General features: G+C 33.6%; 4 protein-coding genes across 6 annotated transcripts; all 4 read left to right on the top strand.

Annotated features, from left to right (window-relative positions):
• Positions 1–269: 269 nt before the first annotated feature.
• Positions 270–2,916, top strand: LOC131668915 (esterase B1-like). The gene is made up of 8 exons (XM_058943398.1): positions 270–517; positions 593–881; positions 945–1,130; positions 1,196–1,395; positions 1,454–1,610; positions 1,702–2,013; positions 2,088–2,229; positions 2,293–2,916. The coding sequence occupies exons 1-8, from the start codon at positions 314–316 to the stop codon at positions 2,540–2,542; spliced, it is 1,740 nt and encodes a 579-aa protein (XP_058799381.1). The 5' UTR covers positions 270–313; the 3' UTR covers positions 2,543–2,916.
• A 492-nt stretch (positions 2,917–3,408) lies between these two features.
• Positions 3,409–11,982, top strand: LOC131668894 (uncharacterized). The gene is made up of 17 exons (XM_058943366.1): positions 3,409–3,619; positions 3,722–4,010; positions 4,081–4,266; positions 4,336–4,535; positions 4,627–4,783; positions 4,853–5,164; positions 5,263–5,398; positions 5,504–5,658; positions 7,743–7,906; positions 8,548–8,836; positions 9,066–9,251; positions 9,320–9,519; positions 9,600–9,756; positions 10,327–10,641; positions 10,710–10,855; positions 10,927–11,018; positions 11,309–11,982. Exons 1-17 carry the CDS (start codon positions 3,413–3,415, stop codon positions 11,466–11,468), a joined length of 3,351 nt encoding a protein of 1,116 aa, XP_058799349.1. The 5' UTR covers positions 3,409–3,412; the 3' UTR covers positions 11,469–11,982.
• A 249-nt stretch (positions 11,983–12,231) lies between these two features.
• LOC131668916 (esterase B1-like) lies at positions 12,232–15,564 on the top strand. The gene is made up of 9 exons (XM_058943400.1): positions 12,232–12,425; positions 13,113–13,401; positions 13,493–13,678; positions 13,761–13,960; positions 14,049–14,205; positions 14,338–14,655; positions 14,745–14,890; positions 15,001–15,092; positions 15,205–15,564. The coding sequence occupies exons 1-9, from the start codon at positions 12,285–12,287 to the stop codon at positions 15,383–15,385; spliced, it is 1,710 nt and encodes a 569-aa protein (XP_058799383.1). The 5' UTR covers positions 12,232–12,284; the 3' UTR covers positions 15,386–15,564.
• A 1,121-nt stretch (positions 15,565–16,685) lies between these two features.
• Positions 16,686–21,564, top strand: LOC131668917 (esterase B1-like). 3 transcript variants are annotated; one of them, XM_058943402.1, is made up of 11 exons: positions 16,686–16,885; positions 18,024–18,225; positions 18,837–19,125; positions 19,345–19,530; positions 19,595–19,794; positions 19,869–20,025; positions 20,132–20,446; positions 20,552–20,697; positions 20,869–20,960; positions 21,090–21,238; positions 21,320–21,564. In XM_058943402.1, the coding sequence occupies exons 2-11, from the start codon at positions 18,085–18,087 to the stop codon at positions 21,331–21,333; spliced, it is 1,689 nt and encodes a 562-aa protein (XP_058799385.1). In that variant the 5' UTR covers positions 16,686–16,885; positions 18,024–18,084; the 3' UTR covers positions 21,334–21,564. The 3 variants fall into 3 exon arrangements, with proteins under 3 accessions (XP_058799385.1, XP_058799384.1, XP_058799386.1); XM_058943401.1 differs by having other exon boundaries at positions 18,013–18,225; XM_058943403.1 differs by having other exon boundaries at positions 18,013–18,225; positions 21,090–21,564.
• The last annotated feature ends 545 nt before the right edge of the window (positions 21,565–22,109 follow it).

Genomic DNA, 22,109 nt, shown 5'->3' with positions numbered 1-22,109 from the left:
CACTGATTAGCATTCCGAGTCTTATAAGAGGAAACTAAACAATGAGACAATGTTAATCTATCGCAACGGAAGTGATATTTAACAGAAACCCATGATTTTCTAACTGCAATAATGACAACTAAATAACAAAAAACGAAGCCAAGTCGCGTAACTTCCAAAGTAGTCAAATCACAGTGATGTTGGTCGATCAAGTATAAACATCATCCGCAGATGATTCAGTAGCTCGTCGATTACGCCGACTGGATTTCATAACACTCATCTTTGAATGCCTATTCATCGTCAAAGTACAAAGTGGCGAGCATGAAAAAGCACGATGTTGCTCGCGATTTTTAACGTTATTTTGCTGATTCTCTCTTTTGGAAATCTCGTAGTTTTTGCGTGTGTCGGTGAGCCAATCGCAGATACGTTGACTGGCAAAGTGCACGGCTCTAAAGCACAGGATTCCGAGGGTGATGAGTATTGCTCGTTCAAGGGCATCCCTTACGCCAAGCCACCTGTAGGAGACCTTCGATTCAGAGTAAGTTTTCTTTTGTTTAATCCCATATGATGTGAATGCTCGCGACTGATCGGCAAACCATTGCGCGACGACAAGGAACCCCAGCCGGCGGAGCCATGGACGGAAGTACGAGAAGCGATGGTGTTCGGAGAGAACTGCCTTCAATACGATTTGCTCAGCCACCGAATAAAGGGTATCGAAGATTGCCTCCACCTGAACGTCTACACAAAGAGTTTGCAACAGGGAGCTCGACGTCCGGTTATGGTTTGGATTCATGGAGGCGCCTTCGTATGCGGTTCTGGCGATGACGATATATACGGACCTGAAAATTTCATGCGAAAGGACATCGTATTGGTCACCCTCAATTATCGACTTGGAGTTTTCGGTACGTTGAAAATTATATCTTCTCGATTCCTACTTAGGAGCGCTAATATATTTTTCTTGGCAGGATTTTTAAATTACGACGATGAGTCGGCATCAGGCAATCAAGGTTTGAAGGATCAAGTGCTGGCTTTGCAATGGGTTCGCGATAACATTGCTCATTTTGGCGGGGATCCTAATAGCGTGACGATATTTGGCGAAAGTGCAGGCAGTGCATCTGTGCATTATCTTGCTATTTCTCCACTAGCAAGGGGTAAACGACGAGCGTTCGAATAATAGAGTGTACAGATGAATTGATATTTTTATTATTGTTTCTAGGTTTATTCCACAGAGTTATTTGTCAAAGTGGAATGGTACAAAATCCATGGTCCTTTCTTTCGAATCCAAAGAAAATGGCGTTACGGTTGACGAATAATTTTAATTATACTGGAAAAGACCCAAAACAAGCAGTCCAGTTTTTGAGGACAGTCGATGCTTTGAAATTAGCTGAAGCCCAAGAAAATTTACTGACACCCGAGGTTCGTCGATTAGATTGTTCATTTGTTTGCGATTAACTATAGTGAAAAAATTTTTTAGGAAAAACTTCAAGCGATATTCCCGTTTGTACCGACTGTCGATTTGAAATCTAAAAAACCTTTTATGCCAGTTCATCCGGAAATATTAGCCGCTGAAGGCATTCAAGTGCCTTCGATTATTGGTCACAACAGTCGAGAAGGCATACTGTTCTATCGAAGTAAAGGGATATTTTCTACTGCTAAAATAAAGAAAAAGTTTGAATTATTTATTGTAGTCGCAGAGCATCACGAAGGAACTTATTATTACAGATATAACGAAGAATTACGAGAAATTCAACAAGGAATATCATCAAATCGTTCATCCAGAAGTAAAGAACATTTTGAAAAACTATGGGCTGACTCTCGAAGACATAAAACACGTTTACTTCGATAACGACTCAGTAACGAAGGAAAATATGGATAACTTGGTTGATTTATTCGGAGATTTATACTTCGTCGAGGGCATTAACAGAGCTCTGAAGATTCAAATTGAAAGAAGCTCGGCACCGACTTACTTTTACCAGTTTACTTACGACAAAACACTGTCGTTTATAAAAATGTGGGTCCATACGCGAATGAGCGGTAAGATAATTCAGCTTTTCTTTCGAATAAACTAATAAGCGACTATCATTGCATTGAAAGTACATTCTCCACAGGTGCATCTCACGCTGACGAGCTATTTTTCTTGTTCAGACCGCACTATTTAGACAGTAAAAATCCATACCCGAAAAAAGATTCAGACAAGTACAGGATCACTCAACAAATGATTGAGTTATGGACAAACTTCGCGGCAACAGGGTTCGTTGTAAATATTCATTAATTTATTTGAAATGCAGATACAATGATCTTTCTGTTTTCCAGTTTACCAACACCGAAGTTAACAGAAGTAGTTCCTATACTGTGGCAGCCTATCCACAATGGAACAGTCCTTCGCTATTTGAATATATGCGAAGATTTGTGCATGGAAGCTACATTGAGCTTGGAGCAGAAGTATTATGTAAAATTGTTACCTGCCGAACCGAGTAGCGGGAGAATTAATTACAACTCCTTGAGTTTGACCTCTTTTATTTTCGTTATTGTCATGTTTAATCAACTAATTGACGGTTTTTGAATTGATTGTCCTACCTTTCTGGCGAAATTTGTTACGTTCTTAGTAGTTATAATAATAATTTATGCAATCATAATTTTTGACTGTAACAGTAATAACAGGTTTTTTTCATATTGACTTAGAAAATAAAATGAAATAAATGTTTCAAATAAATCACTCTATACCTGTCTAAAACCATTATTCAGAAATGTATCAAATATGATCAACTGAATATAGTGAAATAAAAACAGAAAGAATTACAGAAATATTCGTATATGTTAATTGGATACTAAGAATCAATTATAATTGATTGTTTCGTATGTGCTATAATTACGCTTTTGTAAAATATAGAGAATATGAAACGTGCTTTTAGTGGAAATAAATTTTACTGTTACAATTTTTTTGTCTGTCAAATAACCTATGGAAAACATTTATTAGCATCCATGACAATAGTGAAAGTCAAGAATTAGTTGTAACGTATGTTACAAACAAAATGCCTTTCTCAAACTGTAATCAGAATGCATTACTCGTACAAACGTATATGTAATGGAGACTATGTTAGTAAAATATTATCCGATTAAGCGTTCTATTTACTTAAGTAAATGACAAAATGTTTGAGAACGAGGATCGGGGTGAAATTGTGTGGCATTACACGTGAAAAAAAGGTGACGAAAGTAATGTGTTGATTTAACATGTCACTATAATACCACTACAGTGACAATCAAAGAAGTGACTAAACATGAAAAACCGTCAGTAGTTTCCGGTCGAAGAACAAATATCATGCAAAATAATTTGTCAGCTCCGAAACTGGCGACAAGATTACGTATAGGATACTCCAAACTTTCCGCTTTTTCATCTCGAAAGTAGTTCCTACTGAAGAGTACCGCGCATGAGATGGAAAAACTATTAACTTACTGTTTAACATTTTTTAGTATTGCTTTACACAATTCTTCGGTATTCGCGTGCTCCGGTAAACCAATCGTATCTACATTGTCGGGTAAAGTTCAAGGAGCAAGACAAAAAGGATTCGAAGGCAACGAATTTTGTTCATTCAAGGGCATTCCTTACGCCAAGCCACCAGTTGCGGAATTACGATTCAGTGTAAGACATTTCAGAGCAACTTTGAAACTTTATAACTGTTAAAATTATTAATAATTAATGAAAGAAAATGGACATTTAAACAATGTGATTATTTATATAAAGGATCCTGAGCCAGTAGAACCATGGATGAACGTTCGAGAAGCGACGACCCATGGACCAAATTGCCCACAATACAATACCATACCTCATCACGTATCCACAATAGAGGATTGTCTTTATTTGAACGTCTATACAAAAAATACAGAACCGAGAGTATTAAAGCCAGTGATGGTTTGGATCCATGGTGGTAGTTTTGCTACTGGACATGGTGACGATTCGCTTTATGGTCCTGACTACTTTATGCGCAAGGATATTGTTTTGGTGACTTTCAACTATAGACTCGGCGTTCTTGGTAAATAATTTCCTTGTAAAATTATATTTTTAAGTGAAACAATTGCATTTTCTTTTCCGGTTTTTCTTAGGATTTCTCAATTTAAACGACGAAGGAGCAACAGGCAATCAGGGTTTGAAAGACCAGATAATGGCAATGCAATGGGTCCGCGATAATATTGTTAGTTTTGGCGGTGATCCTTACAGCGTGACGATTTTCGGTCAAAGTACGGGTGCCGCATCTGTACACTATCATACTATTTCTCCGCTATCAAAAGGTACAAACCTTCTGGCATTAAACTTTTTTTATTGTCTGAATAAGGTACTAACATTGATAATTACAAAAGGATTGTTCCACAAAGCTATTTCTCAAAGTGGAGTTGCTCTCAATCCATGGGCCTTCCAATCGAATCCCGAGAAACGAGCATATCAGTTATGCCAACTTTTAGGACACCGGGTAAAAGATTCTAAATCAGCGATTAGATTTTTGAAATCAGTTGATACACCGCGATTGATTAGAGCTCAAGAAAAACTTCTTACGAAAGAGGTAAATTGACGGTTATTAATATTTTTGCACACTTTTGAAGATAAACAATTGCTAAAAAGTTGAAGATAAATATTGACAGTATTTTATTTAGGAAATTATTCAAGCTCAATTATCATTTGGACCTAGTATCGATTCCAAATTAAAAATGCCATTTATGCCAACGCATCCAGAAGTAGCTGCGGCAACAGGAGTTCAAGTACCTATGATCATTGGTCACAACAGCCGAGAAGGAATTTTTTTCTACCGAAGTAAATAATGTACAATATTTCAGATATAAGAAAGTACTTTAAAAATACTTTGAGTAAATTATGTCACAGATGCAGCAAACTCCTACGAGAGGTTTAACAGGGAATTTAGTAAACTTTTACATCCTGATGTGAGAGACATGGTTAGCAGGTACGGTTTAACTACGGAAAATTTGAAACATATCTACTTCAAGAATAGTCCAATAACGAGATCGAATGTTGATAAATTGGTCGATTTACTTGGAGATTTATATTTCGTCGAAGGTATACATAGGGTTGTGAAGACACAAGCTGCAACAAGCTTGACACCGACATATTTCTATGAATTTACTTACGACAAGAAACAGTCGTTTATGAAAATTTATTTCCACACTCATATGAGCGGTAATTATTCTTTACCTGTGTCCTCAGTTCTTTGGTTATGATAATGAAATGCTTTAGAACAATAATGTTTATTTTATTAATTTTTTTATTTTTTGCAGGCGCTTGTCACGCAGATGAGTTATCTTTTTTGTTTAAAGCTCATCATTTTGACGTGATAAGTAAGGAAAAGGATACAGACAAAAAGCGAATTACTAAACAAATGATTGATTTGTGGGTCAATTTTGCTATGACAGGGTATGTTAGAAGTACTTGTATACTTGTTGTATACTTCTATAATTTTATCTGTGTAGTAATATGTAGTACAAATCAATTTTGTTTGTGGATTCTTTCGTATTGCAGAACTCCAACACCCAGAGTAACAGATTTAATACCCCTTTATTGGGAGCCTATCGGTGACGGAAAGATACTTCGGTATTTAAATATTTGCGAAGACTTACGAATGGGAACAATGTCAAGCTTGGAGCAAAAATATAATGCTTACATGTACTTTATAAGTAAGTAAAGAGAAGACAATAATTCCTTTTTATCGTGAAAATAAATAATAGTTTGTTTTGAATTTAGTGTAAAATTATTACATCTGTCAGATTGTTATTTAAATTAAAAACTCTTTTGTAATAAATATCAATACAATATAATAAATTTGATAATGAATAATATAAACTACTATCGTAGATTGATGTCAAAAGTTTTTAAGGTCTTTCCAACTGCCAGTGCTTTATAGAAAACATAATTTATTATACGTTGTAAATTTAAATCTTATACGATAATGAAATCTACATAAATAGTAGATCAGAATTCCATTTTTCTATGGAATAGAGGAAAGAAAGAGAATCATATGCATATATAATCACAAAATAAATGCTAGATTAGCTATTGAAAAATAAGCGCATGTAATTCTTATTGTTGTTATTTTTATCGTTATTTCAAGAACTTCATTTGTAATGCTGCAAAAAATTTTAATTTTAATCATTGTACTATATTAAATTTGGCTCAACGGTATAAAAATAGGATAAGTAAATAGTGAAGAACGATATATTATCTTAATAAATCTTAATATTGGAAATTTTAGTGTATAAAAAATGCTTTATCAAACTCTTGCTTTGCCCCCACTTTTTTTAATAAAAATAAAAACAACTATCTATCCAAATATTGTCGCGTGATTTACAGCTAAATGAAAATTGTTCGTGTTAATATTTTTGATGAAACAAGATTCTTGATCTTTACTAAAGAATCCAATGGCTCTAATGGTTGTGATTAGTGAGTTAAGTATGATCAGCAACGATGACCATTACACCAGCTCGAATCTTCAAAATTATGTAATGTATTGATTTACATTTCAAGTCTTTAATATACAATATTTTTATAAAAAATGTACGTATTAGTAAAATATATTCGATCAAATTTATGATTAAGTGAATATCCAATAAGGAACTAATATTATAAAATAAAAAATGTTAACAGTTAAGATTTGATGTTATTTTTTTAATTCAAAATATTTCATTATTATAAAGCAATCAATAATGCGAGTTGATAAGAACCGATGCCATCAATAATTTAAAACACGATTCTTGTAACGTAGAAGTTATACAGAGGTAAGCATTTACGATAAAATCACGAGAAATATTTCTTTTATTCGTATTTTACTTTTACATAAAAATTAAATGCATTTGCTATATGAAAAAAATTTTCATATTGTTAGAGACAAATGGAAGCAATACCTTCAGTGAATTTTATTATAAAACTTTATAATTGCAAATGAAAAATAATACTATTGAGCTTATTTGTAAATAGTCATTCCGATTATTCTATTCAAAGAAGTAATTTACACCTACAAGGATATTTTTTCATCGTTTACGTGTGTAAGAGATTGTAGTGTTACAGTTATATACACCTCATTCATATATCTACCCTAATGAAGAAATTCACATAAATAGAAAGTACAATACAATCTATAATACAATTCACATTACATCACTTCGTGTAATTATATTTGCAAGAAGTTATTCCACGATTTGAATAAATTTATTGAAACTGTAATTGTTATGAATTATATACTCATTTATTTATTAAATTTAGATAAAATTAAAGAACAGTTTAACTAAATTGATTAATTTGTATACGTATTATGAATATTATTATCTGGGATACCTCCTACTGTTCAGTTACCAAAATCGCGATAACAGTTATGTGCAGTAAATTTACCGACTTTTTAAAATTTTGCTTCTTTCGAGTGTATCAATTTTTATCAAAGATGAATAACACGAAAATGGACAGCGTGCAAATATTGTCTAAATCTTATAATTAAATTAAAAAAAACTCAAAATACGGAACTCTGACGAGTCAAAGATAATGCTTTTATAGTCCACTAAAAACAGTTTACTGTGGCGTCTAAATAATAATGTAAAAATGCCAATCATGAAGGAAATACCGAGGATAAAAAAAAATACCCGAAAAAAATTTCCGTGCAACTCCGAAATGGCTGACAATGGTGTCCTTCACGCTCGATCAGCCGCTTACTCTGCCCATTACATTTGATGCGAGGAGTTCACAAATCCGCTGGCATCGCACTGTCAGTCAGCAAAGAACAGTTGCGTCGGCAGCATCATGAGCGAATGCGTAATCATAGACACTCTAGCTGGTAAAGTGCGAGGAGCGAAGCAACGCAATTTTGAAGATGACGAGTTTTACGCGTTCAGAGGTATCCCTTATGCTAAACCACCTGTCGGAGAACTACGATTTCAAGTGAGTGTTTCGATTTATTTTTGGTTAACTCTTTTGCGGATGTGATTTCATATCGAACTCTTTGAGTTTTATTAAACGTCGAAAATGATAAAAAAAATGAAAAAAATTTTTGTTTCGTATCGAGGATCGAATCTTTATTTCAGATGAACTTATTTTCAATTATATAACTAAAAATATTATACATTTCTATTTTTAACAAATAAAGATTACTTGCTACATTATTAAGTAATGACGGTATCTGCGGTCATTTGGCTTGAATATCTCATCACAGCCATCAAGGTCACTATAATGCCAACTCAATGCTAACCGGTATTAACAGTTTAGGTGCTTATAAGCTACATATGAGTTTGTAACTTTGTTATAATTTTTTATTCTCTGAACTAATTATCGACCTTTATTAAATTTTAACGGTCGACTATTTTTGTCGTAATTATAAGCATTCTAGTCTTTGATATCATAGATAAGATATTAAAAACATTCATTGATTTATTTTGTGAAATATAAATTTTACAAATATTTAATCGGATAATCATCTAATATGTTTCATAATAACTAATGTCAGAAAATTTTTTAGCGAATGTTTGTGTTTAAGTCAATGCCTGAGAGACAGACAGTGAATAAAAATTTGTTAATATTTTAAGGAACCACAGCCAGTCGAACCATGGACAGGCATAAGAGAAGCAACGAGTCACGGACCGAATTGCGCTCAGCTAGATTTTATAGTATTCGAGGTCGCAGGCAGCGACGACTGTCTCTATTTGAATGTGTACACGAGAAATATCGAGGCGGGTGCAAGAAGACCGGTAATGGTTTGGATACACGGAGGAGGTTTCATACTTGGCCATGGCGACGATTCATTTTACGGTCCAGATTTCTTCATGCGCAAAGACGTTGTTTTAGTCACTATCAATTATCGACTTGGAGTGCTTGGTAATTGCTTTCTCAACTTAGTTATGAGTACTCATTTTCATTCATCAGTAGCAATTAGATTTATTTTGAAGGAATGAGTTTTTAAATAAGTCATCATTCATTGGTACAAGCTCAACTTTTTGTGATTTAAGTAAAAAGCATACATTGATAACGATAACTTCGTATCTGTTTGCTTTCATTGACCGATTTCACCAACTTTTTATATAACGCGAGTCTTTTGATTACGTAGGTTTTTTAAACTTGGATGACGAAGAGGCATCTGGAAACCAAGGTCTCAAGGATCAAGTGATGGCTTTAAAATGGGTTCGAGATAACATTGTTAACTTTGGTGGTGATTCCGAAAATGTGACGATCTTCGGCGAAAGTGCTGGTGGTGCCTCTGTGCATTATTTGTGTATTTCTTCACTTGCTAAAGGTAAAAGTATTATTTAAGATCACTAAAACTTTTCGAAATCATAAAATCATTTTTACCGTTATTCCTAGGATTATTTCACAAGGCAATTGCTCAAAGCGGAGTAGCACTCAATCCGTGGGCATTTCAATCAAATGCTACAGAAAAAGCATATAAATATTGTGAATTCTTAGGACACAAGGAAAAAGATCCAAAATCGGCAATTACATTTCTCAGGACAGTCGATATTCAAAAATTAATCGAAGCTCAAGAAAACCTACCAACTAAAGAGGTATTCCAGTTTTCATTTTTATTCTTTAGATATCGATATACTACTTTGAGAATGAATTAATATACCATTTTTTATTGTAGGAAAAAATTCAGTTTAAGTTTTCGTTTGGCCCAAGTATTGATTCTAAATCAAAAAATCCCTTCATGCCTGTTCATCCAGAAGAAGCGGCTAAACAGGGTATTGAAGTACCATTAATCATTGGACACAATAGCAGAGAAGGTCTTATTTTTTTACGAGGTATTTAAGAAATTACTATTCGCAGTAAATATGTTTTTAACAAAAAAAAATCTTACTTTGCAGACGCGTTTATTATTATTTTATTGGCAAAAGATGTATGAGGCGTACGTATTTGAGCAAAGAAAATTTATCATACGAAAAGACGATGTAGTTTTGTATTCCACAGAGTTTTCGTTAGTATTGCGTTGAATGGATAGAGAAAACGTGCAAAAAGTCAGTAAAATGCACAATAGCCTTAATCACCGAGTGCACAATCGTAATAGAATTACGAAAGTCAAAAGTATGAGAAACCTATAGACTTAGACATGCACGCGTCTGCAAAATTTACATAATTGCCATTCCACAATCTCCATAAAATTACACAATCACCGTTGGCAGTTAGCTTTTGCCAATTTATAGTTTCTCATGGCACTTAAAAACGTTTGGCGTTAGTTTGAAGACCAAAGACTTTGTATATGAACTGAAATAAGAAACTTTCGGATAAAATGCTTGAAAACATAGTTAGGCAATTTTCGTAAATATCAATTACCTATTGTACGATCCATGATAACTTTGAATAACATTTTACAGAAATTGGAAAAGCTCACAAAAGATTCAATACGGAATTGGAGAAGCTCGTGAATTCAAGAGCTTGGGATGTAATGAAGAACGTATATAATTTAACTCCTGAACAAGTGAAGCACTTGTATTTACAGGATGAAGAAATTACTGACCAGAATGTGGAAAAATTAATTGATTTGCTTGGAGATATTAATTTTAATGAGGGAATTCATCGAGTTGTTAAAACGCAAATTGAAAAAAGTTCTGCGCCAACGTACTTTTATCAATTTACTTACGATAAGGATCCATCGTTAGTGAAACTTATGTTGAAGATTAAGATATCCGGTAAGGACAAAATACGTTTAAAAAGACAATTAAAAAAACATTGCTAAAAATATACGTTAAACTGTCAGGTGCATCACACGCGGATGAAGTACTATATTTATTCCCACTACAATCTTTCAATACACTAAGAAAACAATACGGAATTCCTAAAAAAAGTTGGTACCAAATGGCTAAATGGTTTGTTATGACGCTTCCACTTATATATTTAGTCAAGGTAATCACGTATTGAAGTTATAAAGACGTATACATTGCCTCTATGTAATCTAAGTAAACATTTGTTCTCAGTATGGTAACCACGGATTCCCCAAAAGAGGATCAGATAAGTATCGTATCATGGAACATATGATCGAAATGTGGACCAATTTTGCGATAACAGGGTATGTTTATATCTATATTTACTCATTTCATTACATATTTGAATTAAGAAACACAAGTGTTTTTACAAAATATATTTGTTTTCTCATTCTTAATGAATTACTAATATCCGAGTAGTTTCTTTTGTTGTAATAAATGCACTATACTTTGAGTAATATTACAAAAGCTTCCGATAACTTTAATTGAGTTTTTAAAATAAGAACTATTTTCAAAACGAAAAGCTTCCACTTGTACTTTCTTAATTATGAATATCGAGGAAGAATAAGGACTCTACGCCATTTAATTTGTATAGAAAGCCGACAATTCAAACATCAGAGCTTATCCCACACGACTGGCAACCTGTGGATAACAGTAAGAATCTTTGTGGGCTAAATATTTCTGAGAATCTACGCATCGATGTTACAGAAAATTTAGAACAGAAGTATATCTCATCGGACAATCTCAAAAATTAATCTACAAAAAATCTATTGTTTCGTGTTAATTGTTTCTGTTCAATATTAGTATAAAAGTTTTTATATTATTTAAATGCTACTGTTTCGTATATACTTTAATATGACAAGACTTTCATATTTTAAAAAAATAAATATATATCTAGTTGTTACATAAAATCTAAATATTCTTAAGAAATATCTGCAGATATGAGACTTTTAGTGAAAAATTTTGTGAAATCACGATTATTGTATGTACTCTTTCGTACTAAACCAAAAGGAAGAACATTCATTTGATATTTTATTAGATGTGTAATTTTTTTATAATACTACGTATTAGGACTTATATTTTTTCTGACTACGTAAACTATTAATGAAACGCATGAAGTCTCACTAGGGGTTTCCTTTATTCATTTACACGCGTGAAAGTTAAACTTATTAAAAAATCATTGTAAATTATATATCGTTTCGTGTATGTAATTAAGACGGGAAAAGACATGGATACGTAACTCAGACTAATAAAATTATTAGTAAAAAATTTCAATTATTATTTCATTTGTTACTCTACAATCCTAAGGGAAGTTATTAAATCTCATTTGTAATTATGTAATCCTAGTTGTCATTAGCAAAAAAAAGGTCTAAGAATCAGCAGCAAATGAAGATAAGCTAAATTAGCAAATCAAAACAAAGCTCACACAGCGAATGTATCTATATACACAGATATGAAAATCGAAAAGGACGTGGGTATTGTATATAGTACAGTCAACCTTTTCGCGACTATAGTATATTTGTACCTGCCGGTATTGACAGTCGACTAACGTCCTCGCAAGCGGCAATAACATGTTGCACTCACAACGGATTGTTGAGACAAAAGCTGGCAACCTGCGAGGTACCAGGGAGGTCAATTTCGAAGACGAACATTATTTTGCGTTTAGAGGCATTCCTTATGCGAAACCACCTGTTGGAACACTACGTTTCCGGGTTAGTTGTTAACTACAAGTATTTACCAAAAATCTTGATTTTTTTAAATTGCGATATCAAACACGGTAAATGCTGATATGAGCATTTGTTTATTTGTTTGAGGGTGACTTGATAGTTTATTTTGTAATCGATGTGAGTAATTTTTCTTTTTCATAACGAACCGTGAATAAATATTTTTTCTGTCAAACATTTCCAAGGTAGCTGCATTAGTGTTTCAATTTACGTATCAATTTTTCACGTGGATTTCAATATTTTAATTGCATAATTTTCATTTTTCTAGAATAAATATTTAATAATATTTGAAAATCTGATAAATCGTTGAGTGTATCGATCCTGTAGAGCATTAAGTAAATATTGTGATCCACAAATGAATGCGACAGTTATTAACTGCGTCATTACGTCATTAATACGTTTATTATGTATAACTGATTAGCTCTGCTTAATTAAAAGTGCGTTTATCTCTTAAAATATTATTTAGTTTAATATTAAAGTTCAAAACGCCAAGTTTTCAATTTTCAGCAATTCATGTTTTATGTAGTGTATTTTGCTTCGACGGTTCTCTGCAATAATAGCCACTTTAATAGAAAAAATGTTTTTTTTTTCATAGTAGTCCATGGTCTTATGATTTTATCATTCATGAATTGCCGATAAGTTATATAAATATTACCGTTGGTATTTTCTTAAAAGGATCCGGAGGTTCTGCCACGTTGGGGAGGTCTTAGAAACGCAACGTTTCACAGACCAAATGCGCCGCAGATAGACCGACTCACTGGCGATGTTATTGGCTCTGAAGACTGCCTTCATTTAAATATTTATTCGAAAGGTATAAAAATTGCATGTGGGCTACCAGTTATGGTTTGGATTCATGGTGGTAATTTCGCATCTGGCAGTGGCGATGATTCATTTTATGGGCCGGATTACTTCATGCGCAGAAACGTCTGTTTGGTAACCATCAATTACAGATTAGGAGCCCTCGGTATATATTCAATATGGAATTTAAGAATTAAAATAACGTTTTCTTTGTCCAACTGTATTTCATCGATTCGAAACAATCGTTTTGTCCACAGGCTTTTTAACATTTGATGACACGTATTCACCGGGAAATCAAGGTCTGAAGGATCAAGTGATGGCTTTGAAATGGATTCAAAATCATATCATTAATTTCTCTGGCGATCCCACCAACGTGACAATTTTTGGCTCGGACGCTGGTGCTGCATGTGTACATTTACTATGCCTCTCTCCATTAGCAAAAGGTACACAATTACAATTGAATTTAAAGCTTAATTAATTATAACTTCCAAGCGTGCAGCGAGTAAAAATATTGTTTAACTACAGGTTTATTCCACAGAGCGATTATTCAGAGCGGGGTGTCATTGAATCCATGGGTAATCCATCGAAATCCTGGTAAAAGAGCATTTGAATTGTGTGAGAAATTAGGTTGCAAATCAAAAGACCCTGCAACGGCAGTTCAATTCTTGAGAAAAGTAAATGTCAGACAATTAGTCAAGGCGCAAAATCAACTACTTAGCAAAGACGTATGTCACATATTTATAAAATAACGTTTAAAAGTCATTAACGAGCATATGGTTTTAAATGGAATTTATTACTGTTGTCTTTTTACAGGAAAAAATTCAATACTCCACCATTTTTGGCCCATGTATCGATAGAAAATCTGATGCCCCATTTATGCCTATGAATCCAGATGAATTGGCTAGGCGCGGCATAGATATGCCACTGATTATTGGTTACAACGACCGCGAGGGCATTGTTGCATTACGAGGTGCATGATAATTACGTAGAAACTATTTTAGGATTGAAATATCCTTAACAAGTTTGAAATATCACTGACATCCATGTTCCCATAAAGATCTTAAATTCTTGTTTTATAATAACAGATGACGTATGTTTACAGATTTAGGTAGAGAACACTCTAGATTCAATACGGATACTTTGAAAGTTTTGCATCCAAATACCATAAATACGATGCACCAATCGTACAGCCTAGACCTTGAAAAAGTAAAAAAGATATACTATACAAATAATTCAATAACCCACGATAATCTCGAAAGTTTGGTCGATATGCTTGGAGAGCTATATTTCATTGAGGGCATTCATCGAGTCATCAGAGCACAAGTTGTAAACGATTATGCAGAAAAGACGTACTTTTATAAGTTCATATATGACAGGCAAACGTCACTGTTTAAAATGTCGTCGGGAAGGAATATGAGAGGTAAAGATAGTTTCTCATGAATGGTTATTGAAATGTTCACAAGCCATTGAATAATTGAGCTTCAATATCGTTTTCGAAAAACATTGCAGGGGCTTGTCACGGAGACGAGTTGCTTTACTTATTCTCACTGGGATCTTTCAGTACTATGAGGAAACAGTACTGTATTCCAAGAAAAAGTTGGTACCAAGTGGCGAAATGGTGCGTCTTGATACTTCCATTGATGTGCTTGGTAAAGGTAGGTCATACAAATTTCAATCAGTAGTTAATGGAGTAAATGTTCATGGATTTCGCATTGATAAACAACGGACATGCAAAGTTTAACGAAAATACTTGTGTTCATTTTAGCTTGGCCGCTTCGGTTTTCCACCACGAAGATCGCAAAGATATCGCATTACTAAACGGATGATCGATATGTGGGTGAATTTTGCGATCACGGAGTACGTTGGAATCAATTTTAACATAAATAGACGTGCATAATAGAAGCGAGAAATGAAACGTTTCGCTATATATAAATCATTGTACATTTTCTCAATCGGTATTCATTTGCAGCAACCCAATACCGAAACGGACAACATTACTTCCGATGAAGTGGACTCCTGTTGAAGATATTTGTGTTTTCAATTGCATGAAGATTTCCGAAGATCTGGAGATGGAAGGTGAAGAGAACTTGGAACTCAAGTATACTGAAGCCCAAGATCATCAAACAATGATAGCTGAGTCAGCGGTATAGAGGCTGTTATGCAGAGACTGTTTTGTATTTTTATATTTTTATAATTTTATAATATTCAAATACCAAATTTTATTACTAGATATTTCTACATTTTTATTGATCGACAGCAGTTACAAAAGATTTTGTTTTAATTTTGATGCATGTAAGAATTTGATGTAAAAAATAAATAACTGTCGTTGGAGATATTTCCAATATTTATTTCTTATTTTATCCAAATTAAGAAAATAATTTACATTCTATTTAAAAAAAATAGTACAGGGTTTAGCCTGTGTCAATTGGAATTGAAGTCTTTCAATCCCTCCCTCGTACTCTCTCTTATACATGCACTACTAGCTTATATATGTAGCCAGCCACACGCGCCTGGAAAACTTCTCAACCACAGAGACTATGTGATTAACTCAGGACGATAAGGAAAAGAGAGAAAGTTATAAAACTGTAATCTCTATTACCTTTCTCTGTTTTTTCCCTTCGTCCTCGTGTTTTTTTATGAGAAATTCCATTTCATCGAATGATAGATAATAGTTATGACTCTGTCATATTCTTTACCAAGTTTCTTATAGGCAACATAATTTCCACAGAAATGAGAAAACACTGTCTACGCAAATCAAATAGTTCGGTATTGAGTACACTTCGTCCGTTTCATGCATTGACACGAATAAATTCAGTATTTTAGATGATTTTTTACTTTTTTCTTGTTAATTAATAATTACTTTTTAGAGCGTTTACAATGACAAAGTCGAAACAACTTTTGTCTATTAATTAACTGCATAAATAAATATATGCAGAATATGTTATAATCATGAAAATGACGTCGCCCATAAGCAATACATTACCACCACGTTTACGCACATTGAAACACGTAAAATCTGTGACAACGTATTTATTATGGCTGAAGTTATTTTTTACACGCTCGTGTAGTTTTCAACACATCTATCTACCTAAAATCTCAAACTCCAGCATGCATTCGCCTGTGCCATGGCAATACATTGCGACGCACATAGTTATATATAAGTTATCAATAGTAGGGCACATCGGTGAAACCCGCGAGATGCACGAAGAGACATCTTTCGGAAAAGAATAGACGGAAAACCTGGAAAAATTGGCAATTAGTGTACAGGCCGGACGCGAACGAGATAATCGTTGAAGCCACGTCCTGCTAGGGCGCGTCACTCGAAAATTCGGTACTCCCCGCCAATAGAAAGCGTTCGGCCCGGCTCTAACGGAACGATGGGACTTGGGGGAGAAGGAAGGTATCCTGGGAGCGAAACCCCGCGAGCCCCGCCCATGCTACTCGCGCGCCGGACCCCTGCGAAAAGAGAAATAACGAGCCAGTCAAGCACGAAACCCTCTTGCCGAGAGGAAGTACCAGGGAGCGACAACATTTAAAACTACCAACTTCTGAAGAATTTCTCTTATTTTTCAAAGTTCCTAAGAAATTTTAAGTGGGCAAATCTCCAAAGTCTAAGTTGTTCTTGTGGGTTATTTAAAGAACCGTAAAATGTAAGTGAAGCATTAACATTCATCTGTATTTATACGTTGGGACTACGCTAGTTTGATTGTTCATATTAAAAAATCATATTACTTTAGTCAACGTTGGGGCTGCTAGAATTTACTAGCAAGTAGCCACTGTACTGCCAGATGTCTAAGACTAAGTAAACAAAAGTATAGTAAAGAGACGCACTATCCTTTATTTACCGTGCTATCATTCTTACGACCAGTCTTAGTCGATGAATGTATCGATAGATCGTTACCGAACAAGCCCGTAACAACTGCGGTCCCTCTATCACAGGATAATTCATTTACTATGTAATTACGTGGGGCGTACTAACTCTGCGGGTAGCTAAATTACCCAAGCTTCATATATCAGCTTATGCTTTTACTTGCGATACGGCAATTGACTTAGTATCACTAAGTTTTAATTTCGTTATCGAAAGGTTTCCTTATCAACATCAATGTGAATCTGGTCGAACTCAAAGTATTTGTATCGAATATCTATCCAATAAAAATAGTCGATAATTAACAACTGCTATCTGTAATAATTCATTTGGTTAATTGCTTAAGATTTTATTGATGCTCTCAATATTTTTTAATCGCAATCAATATCTGCCATCAAGACAAGCAATTTCTTTTAACCAGTCATCTTATACCGGTTTAATGTCTCTAAAATATTAACAATAATCTCAAAAATTATATATTTTCTGAATAAAGAATAGAAAATTAGAGTGATTAACATTTTTCTGACAATATTCTCATCTATTATTCCTTCACAATACAATAAAAATAGTTGGATATTTTACACGATCTGATGAAACATACAGCATACGATTGTTAGCAAATATATATATGTATATGAAAAAAGTGTGCGATTTATGCTGTGTCATAGTTTGACGATAAATGTCAACGAAATAAAGATTAATCATACTGGTGGAGGATAACTGTAATGGGAAGCGTGAAATATAACGGTATAGTAATGAATGGAACAAGACATTACAGCAAGTGTTTCTCTCTCATGTTCAACCTGCGTCATTTTAATGATTAAATCGAATTATTATTAAATCAAACTAGGCTCAATGTCATCGTTATGTGTATGTATATACCCGTTCAAGAATTTCATATGTATCTACTAGCCATTTTTCAGTTGGTCTGAAATAACTGCAAATCCGAGAGCACTTTTGACCATCTAGGCAAACGGCAACATCATGAGCTACGACGAGCTGATCGTTGAGACTAAAACCGGTAAATTGCGAGGCTTGAAGGAGCGCAACTTCGAGGGCGAGCAGTTTTTCGCATTTAGAGGTATTCCATATGCCAAACCACCTGTGAATGAACTTCGATTCCAAGTGAGTATTTTTGAGATATTTGTATACTTGTCCGCTTAGCTTTAGACCGAGTTTTTAATTGAATGCTCGCATTGCCAGTAGATTATTCGCGAACATTGTTTAACAACTTGCTCAAATTGCAATATCACTCGTATTGAAATCAGGCAAATTCTTCGTTTGAAAACACCATTACTTAGATCATTCAAAAGAAAAATCATAACCGAGGAGTAGGCACGAGGTAACGTTCATACTTCTCACAGTAAAAGTCGTGAAGCACAGTCATAACAGCTGAGTTTACATTGTATAGAACATATACACTGACGTATATTCATTTTACATTCCAACTCTGAACCGAGTTCCAGTATAATCTTAAGAAACTTCGGTATAAAATCCGTTTTTATTACATTGAGCCTATACGAATAATCTAATGATTCTCACACGTGTGACAGCCACGCTCGAACTGTTTGAATAGTGGATTGTGATATCGTGAAAAAACATTACTGCTATCACAGTAAATAGATAAATATGTTTTACATTGCACGATCGTATTTTTTTCTTTTATATTCCTGTCAATAGTTACATACGAATCTTCTAATAATTTTTTTATCATTATAACAATATTTTTTCAAAAGGATCCACAACCCGTAGAACCGTGGACAGATATCAGGGAAGCATGGCTTCATGGCCCAAATTGTGCTCAGGTAGATATCATCACATCCGATATTACAGGCAGTGATGACTGCCTCTATTTAAATATATACACGAAGAAACTGAAATCAGACGAAAGACGACCAGTGATGTTTTGGATCCATGGAGGTCATTTTTCATCAGGTCACGGTGACGATTCCATGTACGGTCCAGACTACTTTATGCGCAAAGATGTCGTTTTAGTTACCATCAATTATAGACTGGGATGCTTAGGTAATTTATGAATCAATTTTTCTGTACATATGTACAGTTTTGAATGACGTATTTTTATGAAAAAATTTAATGAATATTTTTACTTAAAATAAAAAGGTGAACATATATTGTACACTCGTACTTTTTTGTAAGATTAGTTTAAGAGTTATGCTATTCATTGGAATTCATTGTGTATGATGACTTTACCTAATGAGCATGTCAACTACGATATATTTACAGGTTTTTTGAATTTCAATGAAGAAGGGGCGACGGGTAATCAGGGTTTAAAGGATCAAGTCATGGCTTTGCAATGGGTTCGCGATAATATTGCTACTTTTTGTGGTGACTCAAAAAATGTAACTATTTTTGGTCAAGGTGCCGGTGCCGCATCAGTTCATTACCTCACTCTTTCTCCATTAGCTATAGGTATTTACGATATTAAAAGATCTGATTTTTTAAATACTAAATGTATATTATTTTTTTACTGTAGGTTTATACCATAAAGTTATTGCTCAAAGCGGAGTTGCAATCAATCCGTGGGCATTCCAAACGAATCCTGAAGAATATGCATATCGGCTGTGTGAAAGTTTAGGACACAAAGGTAAAGATCCGAAAACAGCTGTTGAATTTTTGAAAAAAGTTGATGTCCAAAAATTAATTGACGCTCAAGAGCAGTTGTCAACAGATGAGGTAGTTGTTACTATTCCTTGTGTCACCACAAAACCTGATAAAATACTAATATTTAATTTTTAATTTTTACTTAGGAAAAGACCCAGTATGCCTTCAGTTTTGGCCCATCTCTCGATAGAAAATCTAAAAAACCATTTATGCCTGCGCATCCTGAAGATGTATTTACCAAGGGTATTGAAGTACCATGCATCATTGGTTATAATGATGCAGAAGGAATCTTGTTTCTGCCAAGTAATTGCTAATTGATAATAACTGTATTGGTCAATCTGTAGTATAACAATTTTTTTTTTCGTATTCATACTTATACTACACAATAACATTATCTCGATTTTTACAGTAATAACTAAAATAGTCAGTAGATTTAATAAAGAATTCAATAAGCTTCTACACCCGAAGGTTTTAGACACAATACAAAATTTATATAAGTTAACCCCCCAAGATTTGAAGGAATTTTACATGGAAAATGAAGAAATAACTACAGAGAATATCAATAAATTAGTTGAATTTCTCGGAGACCTATACTTCGTTGAGGGGATCCATCGAGTTTTAGAGGTGCAAGTGGAAGAACGTTCTGCACCAACGTATGTTTATTTGTTCACCCACGATAAAGATCCGTCATTCTTTAAACTGATGTCTAAAACTAGTATGAGGGGTAAGGGAATTTATTCAAATTTTTTAATAAAAATATGCAATTCAAACTTGATGTTGATTATAATATTTTGTGCTTAAATGAATGTATTATATTGTTAAATTTCAGGTGCAAGCCATATAGATGAAATATGTTATTTATTTGCAATGCATTCTTTTATCACTATGAAGCAACAGTATAGCACTCCTAGCAAAACTTTTTATCAATGGACTAAGTGGTTTGCTAAAGCGTTTCCGATGATGTGTCTATTTAAGGTAAAGAATCAAAATCACTTTATTATTAAGCTCTGATTGAAAAAATTGGAATTACATGGTAGGTTTTGTTCATAACTCAAAGAGAGTTTGCATTCATTTTCGTTGGAAGATATATTTTTAAATCATTAAAGTAAATAAAAAATCTTCGACTGAACTTGTCTTTTATTTCAGTGGGGAAGTTTTAAATTTCCTAAAAAGGGATCGGTCAGATACCGTATTTCTGAACAGATGATTGATATGTGGGTGAACTTTGCGACAATAGGGTATGTAACAATTTGTTATATATTATTAATACAGCTTGCTATAAACAAATAATCGAGAATTCATATGATTGATTTGTTACTGTATTAATATATTTCATTAAATGTTGTTGATTGATATTCTTTTTGCAGGAAACCAACGACTGGATCATCCGAATTAATCTCAATTGATTGGCCTGCCATCGATGATCGTTATTGTATAAAATATTTGAATATTTGCGATAATCTACATATAAATGAGGTGCCTCATATAGGAGAAAAGTTCAGATTTCTAAAAGATTGTAAATATTAATTACAAGGAAATATATTTTAGGACAACGATTAATATATAATTTTAATTCTTTTAAGTTGTTTTTTTTCAGACTATGTTAATTAATAATTTTTTTCACATATTTAGTTACCGTCAGATTTGTTGTCCAGATAATACCTTGTCTACTCTAGACGATTGTTAGTCTTACTAACGTTGTGTAACGCACTTTGCATGCCCTTCTTTTTTGTTATTGTGGCATTTATTGTAACAATTAAGCTTTTGTTTACATGCCAATTTTAAGATTCTATTACTGTAGACGCATAAATAAATGATACAATTGAATAAATAAAAATTATATCAGCATCTCACCGACACTATTTAACAAAAATCACTCATTCCAAAATACATTACAAAGTATTCCAAAAGTTTCAGTGGACCTATGATGAACTTAGTTAATATTAAACTTAATATTAAATTTAGTTAATATTTTTAGGTGGCTTCAGTATTAGACTATTATTAGTGATTCATTTGAAAATTGTCTTTTTTAATACATAACACTTTTGTTGATGCTAAAAATTTAACAAGTTCAACATTCTGATTAATTTCTGTTGCCCGAATATCTTTTACAATACAATGTACAGAAATATGATTTTTCATGCATTCTATTTAACTTTTTTTCTCTTTTCCAATAACAGTCACGAGATATAACACGAATAATAATAACAGAACATTCATTTCAATTTTACAGATAGAAGTTTGATCATTGATTTATAGATCATTGGTATTTCTCTTCGCGCTATGATGAAAGTCTATTTTATAATTATGTCGGCACAACGCAGTAACAAACTTACGAGATAAAATAGCTGCATCTCTTGGTAGTTGAGCGTGATCTATCTAACCGG

The sequence above is a fragment of the Phymastichus coffea genome, unplaced genomic scaffold, assembly GCF_024137745.1.
Source record: "Phymastichus coffea isolate CEN01 unplaced genomic scaffold, Cenicafe_Pcof_1.1 PCOF00085, whole genome shotgun sequence".
Taxonomy (NCBI): Eukaryota; Metazoa; Arthropoda; class Insecta; order Hymenoptera; family Eulophidae; genus Phymastichus; species Phymastichus coffea.
Note: the sequence above shows the minus strand (reverse complement) of the source record. Positions and strands in the feature narration are given on the sequence as shown.

Bases quoted from the DNA above. Each gene is read 5' to 3' on its own strand.
- LOC131668915 (XM_058943398.1), top strand. From the start codon at position 314: ATGTTGCTCGCGATTTTTAACGTTATTTTGCTGATTCTCTCTTTTGGA. The intron at 1,396-1,453 runs GTTCGTCGATTA...AAAATTTTTTAG, and splicing joins AAAATTTACTGACACCCGAG to GAAAAACTTCAAGCGATATT. The intron at 1,611-1,701 runs GTAAAGGGATAT...TTATTATTACAG, and splicing joins AGGCATACTGTTCTATCGAA to ATATAACGAAGAATTACGAG.
- LOC131668916 (XM_058943400.1), top strand. From the start codon at position 12,285: ATGTTGCACTCACAACGGATTGTTGAGACAAAAGCTGGCAACCTGCGA. The intron at 13,679-13,760 runs GTACACAATTAC...GTTTAACTACAG, and splicing joins CCTCTCTCCATTAGCAAAAG to GTTTATTCCACAGAGCGATT. The intron at 14,206-14,337 runs GTGCATGATAAT...GTATGTTTACAG, and splicing joins GGGCATTGTTGCATTACGAG to ATTTAGGTAGAGAACACTCT.
- LOC131668894 (XM_058943366.1), top strand. From the start codon at position 3,413: ATGGAAAAACTATTAACTTACTGTTTAACATTTTTTAGTATTGCTTTA. The intron at 3,620-3,721 runs GTAAGACATTTC...ATTTATATAAAG, and splicing joins TTGCGGAATTACGATTCAGT to GATCCTGAGCCAGTAGAACC. The intron at 4,536-4,626 runs GTAAATTGACGG...TATTTTATTTAG, and splicing joins AAAAACTTCTTACGAAAGAG to GAAATTATTCAAGCTCAATT.
- LOC131668917 (XM_058943402.1), top strand. From the start codon at position 18,085: ATGAGCTACGACGAGCTGATCGTTGAGACTAAAACCGGTAAATTGCGA. The intron at 19,126-19,344 runs GTAATTTATGAA...ATATATTTACAG, and splicing joins TTATAGACTGGGATGCTTAG to GTTTTTTGAATTTCAATGAA. The intron at 19,531-19,594 runs GTATTTACGATA...TTTTTACTGTAG, and splicing joins TCTTTCTCCATTAGCTATAG to GTTTATACCATAAAGTTATT.